The following is a 9,179-nucleotide window of genomic DNA, read 5'->3' as shown; positions in this document are numbered from 1 at the left end:
AAATTGAACAACTTTTAATTTATGAAGATTTTAAAAGTTATGCCCCCTTGAGACGATCCCAATAATTTAGGTGCTTTATCGCCTCTATGTATGCCGAATATGTTTTCTGTATTCCCTCCATTTCAGCAATCTCTCCCGCTTTGAATGGGGAAGTGAGTACTGAGCAGTACACAAGATGGGACAATACAAGTGATTTGTATGGTACAACCATTGTGATGGGATCCCTGGATTTTGGATTGGGATACCTGGACCCTGGGATTCTGTCTTCGGATCATCACTTAACACAAACCAACAAGAAAACTTTCTAACCCCAGAGGATATAGGCTTTTACATGTCTTTCAACGCCAAGGTTGAACCTGGAGTTCAACCTGCAGCCAGTAGAGGTGAGGAGAAGAACTGGGTGATGTTGACGTTATTGCTCTAATCCGGATTACTCTCCATTCAGTTTTGTGCCATATGATTACTTCGTTCGTAGCCGCTGGGGTAAAACAGGAGGGGAATTAGTTGTGGTGTGAGAGACGAGGGGAGAGGTTTTGTTGTCTGTGTTGCTGGGACAGGACAGGCTTGCAGGGAAAGTTAGTTGAGTGTTGATGGGTCGGATCAAGAAGCGGTGAGAGTATTAGGCGTTTGTGTTATCTTGCTCTGGGAGGACGGCGTTCACGAGTCTCTTTGTTTTATCATGTGTAGCGTAGACCAGAATTACCTCACCTCACCTGTTGCAGATCATTTCCATCTCTTCATACTCAAATAATGACAGCAAAATTCTGCATAGAACAATGCAGAATAGAACCAGTGAAGAGCAGGGGTGCCATAGACACAATCAGAGAACACTGTATTAATATCAGAGGTCCACAGTTGTTGACGTCAGGAAGCTTAGCCACTCTCACAAACACTGTTTAGTCAGTTCCATCAGGCTCTTCCTATCTGACTCCTATCTGGTTCATCCTCTCTGGCTCCTCCTGTCCTTTAACACCCATATAATTATTCTTATCATCAATTGTCTTCAGGAAATGACATCTTTCTTTGGTCACCTAAGTCGTGAACAACGTCCCTGTTGAAGCCTTCTCGAAGGCTTGTGTTGCTCACAGGTTTCAGTGTTTCAGATGATGACTTTGAGAGCTAGCGGGCCGCGTGTTCTGATGTGGTGATTAACATCTCTGGGCTTTGGTATAGAGTTAATGAGGTCGCATTCATCACTTTTTGTAGCAAGAGAATCGTGTAAAGCTTGCAAATGAATTTCTGCAATTGCAACATTTCAAATGTAATCAGCAAAATTATATTATATTGTATATAAATGTCTATATATATATACCTAGGTACACAATTAAATATGTACATTTAGATGCAATATAAAATAACTTGAAGGCAATTTTCTGATTGATACATTTTTGTTATGCAGGATGCTTGATAGAATTTTGGTATAAAAATACAACACTGAAATATAAAATTTTGTCATCTGCTATATGAGTCAAACGTGTGAAGCATTTGAGGTAGGCACCTGCAGCACACCAACGATATTGACACTTGTCCACTTTGACAGGTGACACCTTTGACAGGTGACACCTTTGACAGGTGACACCTTTGACAGGTGACACCTTTGACAGGTGACACCTTTGACAGGTGACACCTTTGACAGGTGACACCTTTGACAGGTGACACTTTGACAACTTTTCCGTTGATGTCAGTTTTATCATTCAACCAGACTCTGATCTAAATTAAACCTATCTCTCCAATCACGTTGACGTCAGCCTTCCTAGTCAGCCTCTCGTGGGGCAGTGTCAAAGGCCTTAACAAGGTCAAGATAGAACACAACATATTCCATATTGGTGTCGACTGCCAATATGGATTATGTTGTGTCTTAGCAGATTTGTGAGACAAGATCGCAAGAAGCCGTGTTGAGGGTCTCTCATGTGTATACCTGGTTGATACCTGGTTGATGGGGTTCTGGGAGTTCTTCTACTCCCCAAGCCCGGCCCGAGGCCAGGCTCGACTTGTGAGAGTTTGGTCCACCAGGCTGTTGCTTGGAGCGGCCCGCAGGCCCACATACCCACCACAGCCCGGTTGGTCCGGCACTCCTTGGAGGAATAAATCTAGTTTCCTCTTGAAAATGTCCACGGTTGTTCCGGCAATATTTCTTATGCTTGCTGGGAGGACGTTGAACAACCGCGGACCTCTGATGTTTATACAGTGTTCTCTGATTGTGCCTATGGCACCTCTGCTCTTCATTGGTTCTATTCTACATTTTCTTCCATGTCGTTCACTCCAGTACGTTGTTATTTTACTGTGTAGATTTGGTACTTGACCCTCCAGTATCTTCCAGGTGTATATTATTTGATATCTCTCTCGTCTTCTTTCTAGTGAGTACATTTGGAGGGCTTTGAGACGATCCCAATAATTTAGGTGCTTTATTGCGTCTATGCGTGCCGTATATGTTCTCTGTATTCCCTCTATTTCAGCAATCTCTCCTGCTTTGAAGGGGGAAGTGAGTACTGAGCAGTACTCAAGACGGGACAACACAAGTGCCTTGAAGAGTACAACCATTGTGATGGGATCCCTGGATTTGAAAGTTCTCGTAATCCATCCTATCATTTTTCTGGCTGTCGCAATATTTGCTTGGTTATGCTCCTTAAACGTTAGGTCGTCCGACATTATTATTCCCAAATCCTTTACATGCTGTTTTCCTACTATGGGTACATTTGATTGTGTTTTGTACTCTGTATTATGTTTAAGGTCCTCATTTTTACCGTACCTGAGTACCTGGAATTTATCACTGTTAAACATCATGTTATTTTCTGATGCCCAGTCGAAAACTTTATTAATATCAGCTTGAAGTTTTTCAATGTCCTCAGCCGAGGTAATTTTCATACTGATTTTTGTGTCATCTGCAAAGGATGATACGAAGCTGTGACTTGTATTTTTGTCTATATCTGATATGAGAATAAGGAAAAGCAGTGGTGCAAGGACTGTACCCTGAGGTACAGAGCTTTTCACTGCACTTGGACTAGATTTTATATGGTTGACAGTTACTCGCTGAGTCCTGTTTGACAGAAAACTGAGTATCCAGCGTCCTACTTTACCGGTTATTCCCATTGACTTCATTTTGTGTGCTATCACGCCATGGTCACATTTATCGAAGGCCTTTGCGAAGTCCGTGTATATCACATCAGCATTCTGTTTCTCTTCTAATGCCTCAGTGACTTTGTCGTAGTGCTCAAGTAGCTGTGAGAGGCACGATCTTCCCGCTCGAAATCCATGTTGGCCTGGGTTATGAAGGTCATTGGTCTCCATGAAATTGGTGACCTGACTCCTAATCACTCTCTCAAATACTTTTATGATGTGCGATGTTAGTGCAACTGGTCTATAATTTTTTGCCAATGCTTTGCTCCCTCCCTTGTGTAGAGGGGCTATGTCTGCTACTTTAAGTGCATCTGGTATCTCCCCCGTGTCCAAGCTCTTCCTCCACACTATACTGAGTGCCTGTGCTACCGGCACTTTGCATTTCTTTATAAATATTGAATTCCATGAGTCTGGACCTGGGGCCGAGTGCATGGGCATGTTTTCAATTTCTTTTTCAAAATTTAGTGCGCTCGTGTTTATATCAGTTATATTTACCGGGGTTTGAATATCCCGCATAAAGAAATTGTCTGGATCTTCCACCTTCATGTTGTTTATTGGAGTGCTAAACATGTCCTCATACTGCTTTTTTAGGATTTCACTAATTTCTTTGTCATCCTCCGTGTATGAACCTTCACTTGTACGAATAGGTCCAATACTGGCAGTGGTTTTTGCTTTTGATTTCGCATATGAGAAGAAATATTTTGGATTTTTCTTTATTTCCTGAATTGCTTTCTGTTCTAACTGCCTTTCTTCAGTTTCATATGAGTGTTTCAATTTCCGCTCGATTTCTTCAATCTCCCTATTTAAATTATTCCTTCTTTGACGGGAAATTCGTGTCTGCATAAGCAGTTCCGTTATTTTTTTCCTGCGTTTATAGTGTCGTCTGCGTTCTCTTTCTACGTTAGATCTCTTTCTGGCTTTCCTCAAAGGAACATGTTTCAGACAGACTTGATACGCTTCTGAAGTAAGTTTTTCTATTCCTTCTGTAGGACTTGTATTATTTAGAACAGTTCCCCATGGAATGTTTGTAAGTTCCCTGTTTATTATCTCCCAGTCTATCCTTTTATTATTAAAATTGAATTTACTGAATAGCCCCTCTCGCTTTATCAACGTTTTAGGTCTATTCTGAGTATTGATGGTCGTTTGCACTTCAATGAGTTTGTGATCTGAGTATGTGGTATCTGATATCGTAATGTCTCTGATAATGTCTTCATTGTTCGTAAAGACCAGATCTAGAATATTTTCATTTCTCGTTGGCTCCGATATCTGCTGATTGAGTGAAAATTTGTCACAGAATCTAAGTAGTTCTCTAATCTGTGGTTGGTTAGGTCCTGTTAGATTTCCTGGTATAATATTATTGTTTGCTATTTTCCACCTGAGACTAGGCAAGTTGAAGTCACCTAGGAAAATAATATCAGGTATCGGGTTCTCCAAATTATCAAGGCTATTCTCTATTTTGCTTATCTGTTCTGTGAATTCCTCAGCCGTTGCATCTGGCGGTTTGTATATTAGTATAATCACTAAATTTATTTTCTCTATTTTTAATCCTAGTACCTCTACCACCTCATTTGTAACGTTTAGGAGCTCCGAGCATACAAGGTCTTCCCTAATATACAGACCCACTCCTCCATGTGACCTAATTTTCCTATCACACCTGTATAGGTTATATCCTGGAATCCAGATCTCACTGTCCAACAATTCCCCTGCATGGGTTTCTGTGAAAGCTCCAAATACTGCATTTGACTCCGTGAGGAGGCCATTTATGAACTGTACTTTGTTGTTTGTTCTTGTTTTCAGTCCTTGTATGTTGGCAAAGATGAATGAGGTTACTCTATTAGTGATAGTTTGAATGGGAGACTTTTTCGGCACGTCCATTAATCGTGGACATAATGAGTTTGTTCTGACCAGTACTGATTGTTGTAGGGCAGTTTTCTGTCGTAGTTGTAGTTCCCTTTCGGTGGGTAATTGTATTTGTAATTCTGGAATGCCAGTGGATCTGTCATCCAGTTCCATACACTCTCCATGCTGCTCCTTTTGAATTCTCTGCCGGTCTGGTATAAAAAATTTATAGAGTTTCCTCCAAATTCATTATCCTGCTTGCCACTCTTTATGTAGCGTTCCGTGCCTTTCACGTGAAAGTGTGGGCAGCTGAGGTCATAGCATTTTCTGTCCTCCAGTGAGGTTAGGCACATGTCAGGATGGAAAAACCTACATATTGATCCAAATCGACACTCACCTTTCCTAAGCATATTTAAACATTTTTTGGGATGTTGGTAACTGCATTCTAATCCTTTCTTATTACCAGCATATCTATGTCTGCATATGCCCTTTGCATAAAATTTGCATAAGTCTGTCCTTCTGTTCTGAATTGCTCTATCGAGAACCGTCGTGGTGTCTGTACCTATCGAGCTGTCAGGTACACTTCGTCAGGTACGTCAGGTATCAAGGTGTTTTCAAAATGAATTATCTGTTATGGCACCAAGAAACTCTCCCACTATCAACGTCAGCTAATCAGCTAATCGGGCAGGAGTTTACAGCAAAGATTCCGTACTTCTAGAATATCAGTAACTCTTTGCCCGCCCTCCAGGCTTTAAGAATCATTACTGTGTTCCTCCAGGTGACTGTGACTAGTCACTTTAACTGCCGTAAGTATGGAGGCAAGGAAGGTGGTGTGTGAGGTGGTGGTGAATTGTGTGGTTGGTGTAGTGACGGTGAGCGTGGCAGTGGTGATTAGGAATAGTGATGAGAATGGTATGAAGCCGAGCCTATTACGTGCTGTGAACCATGTCACACGCTGGATAATGAACCAGGAGCCTATAAGACCTCTTCATCCCCAACCCCCCCTTTGCCATGGGCCATGAGATGGGATCTGTGGTGTGGAATGAGGAGCTTGCAGGAGTGAGGTGGAGCACTGTGGAGAGGGAATTATCACTTGACACTGGCTGTAAAGCGTCTTAATGAGACGTTGGGTCCTACACTGTTCTGCCTTCTGGCCGCGGGCGGCGCCTCCTTGCGATATACACACGCAAATTCCAGGTGGGATGAACGACCGCTGCTAGAGACGTGATGGCATGTGCCAAGCCATGCAGTACAGGGTGACGACAGCCTGTACCATGAGAGTAGAGGCGTCAGTGAAGGTGACGACAGCCTGTACCATGAGAGTAGAGGCGTCAGTGAAGGTGACGACAGCCTGTACCATGAGAGTAGAGGCGTCAGTGAAGGTGACGACAGCCTGTACCATGAGAGTAGAGGCGTCAGTGAAGGTGACGACAGCCTGTACCATGAGAGTACAGGCGTCAGTGAAGGTGCCGACAGCCTGTACCATGAGAGTAGAGGCGTCAGTGAAGGTGCCGACAGCCTGTACCATGAGAGTAGAGGCGTCAGTGAAAGTGACGACAGCCTGTACCATGAGAGTAGAGGCGTCAGTGAAGGTGACGACAGCCTGTACCATGAGAGTAGAGGCGTCAGTGAAGGTGACGACAGCCTGTAACATGAGAGTAGAGGCGTCAGTGAAGGTGACGACAGCCTGTACCATGAGAGTAGAGGCGTCAGTGAGGGGTGACGACAGCCTGTACCATGAGAGTAGAGGCGTCAGTGAAGGTGACGACAGCCTGTAACATGAGAGTAGAGGCGTCAGTGAAGGTGACGACAGCCTGTAACATGAGAGTAGAGGCGTCAGTGAAGGTACCGACAGCCTGTACCATGAGAGTAGAGGCGTCAGTGAAGGTGCCGACAGCCTGTACCATGAGAATAGAGGCGTCAGTGAAGGTGACGACAGCCTGTACCATGAGAGTAGAGGCGTCAGTGAAGGTGCCGACAGCCTGTAACATGAGAGTAGAGGCGTCAGTGAGGGGTGACGACAGCCTGTACCATGAGAGTAGAGGCGTCAGAGAGGGGTGACGACAGCCTGTACCATGAGAGTAGAGGCGTCAGTGAGGGGTGACGACAGCCTGTACCATGAGAGTAGAGGCGTCAGTGAGGGGTGACGACAGCCTGTACCATGAGAGTAGAGGCGTCAGTGAAGGTGACGACAGCCTGTACCATGAGAGTGGAGGCGTCAGTGAAGGTGCCGACAGCCTGTACCATGAGAGTAGAGGCGTCAGTGAAGGTGCCGACAGCCTGTACCATGAGAGTAGAGGCGTCAGTGAAGGTGACGACAGCCTGTAACATGAGAGTAGAGGCATCAGTGAAGGTGCCGACAGCCTGTACCATGAGAGTAGAGGCGTCAGTGAGGGGTGACGACAGCCTGTACCATGAGAGTAGAGGCGTCAGTGAGGGGTGACGACAGCCTGTACCATGAGAGTAGAGGCGTCAGTGAAGGTGACGACAGCCTGTACCATGAGAGTAGAGGCGTCAGTGAGGGGTGACGACAGCCTGTACCATGAGAGTAGAGGCGTCAGTGAGGGGTGACGACAGCCTGTACCATGAGAGTAGAGGCGTCAGTGAAGGTGACGACAGCCTGTACCATGAGAGTAGAGGCGTCAGAGAGGGGTGACGACGCCTGGAGCGTCACAGAGGCGAGTCTAGCCTGTAACAACAAAGCATGGTAGTATTCCCTCGCCACTTGCCTGAGCTGCGGAGAACCTGGTCAAGCCTCCGGATCCCTGGGTTATGGCACCATAAATTTCTTCTAGATCCTTGTTGTTGGTTCGCCTATTTGTTATGCAGCAAGATGTGGCCCAGTTGAACTGCGCCCCGGCATGATGGCCTTGTGTTGACAGCCACAGTATTCTCACCCATATTGATTACTTGCTTACAAGAATAATTTAATAATGTGTTACCATCTACTGTCTGGGATAGAAATCTTGGAAGGATTATCTATAGCTACCTCCGGGTAGCCGGAGGTAAGGGAGCCGGTCGGCCGAGCGCACAGCACGCTGGACTTGTGATCCTGTGGTCCTGGGTTCGATCCCAGGCGCCGGCGAGAAACATTGGGCAGAGTTTCTTTCACCCTATGCCCCTGTTACGTAGCAGGAAAATAGGTACCTGGGTGTTAGTCAGCTGTCACGGGCTGCTTCCTGGGGGTGGAGGCCTGGTCGAGGACCGGGCCGCGGGGACACTAAAAAGCCCCGAAATCATCTCAAGAAGATAAGATAACCTCTTAGGTCAGCTACTGGACCTTCTTCAATATGCAATATGCAGTTTCTTAATGTGTGGGTACCTATTTATTGTTAGGTGAAGTGAGGTATTAAATTACAATTATTTACAGTCTCCGTGGTGTAGTGGTAAGACACTCGCCTGGAGTTCCGCGAGCGCTATGTCATGGGTTCGTATCCTGGCCGGGGAGGATTTACTGGGCGCAATTCCTTAACTGTAGCCTCTGTTTAACGCAACAGTAAAATGTGTACTTGGATGAAAAAACGATTCTTCGCGGCAGGGGATCGTATTCCAGGGACCTGCCCGAAACGCTACGCGTACTAGTGGCTGTACATGAATGTAACAACTCTTGTATATATCTCAAAAAAAAAAAAAAAAAAAAAATGAAACGAAATGTTGCCAAAACACTTCTGTCCTCCCGACGAAATCGAGTCTGGAGCCTTAAGACTTTGGTTCAAACTACTACTGTGTCACAGTAACCAGTTACTCAAGCTGTATGACTGTTCTCTTCCTGGTGTCTTATAGAAATTGTCTGTGGCCCGTCGTCAGTGGAAGAAGTGGAGGTAGTGACAACAGAACCACCACCAGCGAGCATGAGGCACCGCCTGAATCTCAAGAACCGGAGTTTGAATTCAAGGAAAGCCAGCGGCGGGTGCTCAAACCCATCAGTACGCTGAGGAAAGGAGAAGAAAGCAGTGACAAAAGAAAGGAGACGTCAATATTTCCCGAGAGAATATGCAAGCAGAGAAGACTGAGTGAGGGGGAGGTAGTGAGGGAGACAAGAGAAGATGCTTGAAGTACGTCTGACGTCATCACAGCAGCGATTGGGGAGGGGAATTGAGGGGGAGAGGGGGTAGGATGATGATAGGTATTGAAGAAGGGAGGGGTGGGGGGGATCAGTGAAGGATGAACTCAAGAGCAGGATGAGGATGCTCTCGGCCTCAGGTGAAGGCCCCTCCAGGCTC

At 45.5% G+C, this 9,179-nt stretch overlaps 1 protein-coding gene across 1 annotated transcript; it reads right to left on the bottom strand.

The window, feature by feature from the left end:
• Nucleotides 1-6,172: 6,172 nt before the first annotated feature.
• On the bottom strand, nt 6,173-7,329 carry LOC138355968 (uncharacterized). The gene is made up of 3 exons (XM_069311505.1): nt 7,117-7,329; nt 6,693-6,938; nt 6,173-6,601 (listed from the first exon to the last, which is right to left on the bottom strand). Exons 1-3 carry the CDS (start codon nt 7,327-7,329, stop codon nt 6,173-6,175), a joined length of 888 nt encoding a protein of 295 aa, XP_069167606.1.
• Nucleotides 7,330-9,179: the final 1,850 nt, after the last annotated feature.

Source organism: Procambarus clarkii, chromosome 70, assembly GCF_040958095.1.
Source record: "Procambarus clarkii isolate CNS0578487 chromosome 70, FALCON_Pclarkii_2.0, whole genome shotgun sequence".
Lineage (NCBI taxonomy): Eukaryota > Metazoa > Arthropoda > Malacostraca > Decapoda > Cambaridae > Procambarus > Procambarus clarkii.
Note: the sequence above shows the minus strand (reverse complement) of the source record. Positions and strands in the feature narration are given on the sequence as shown.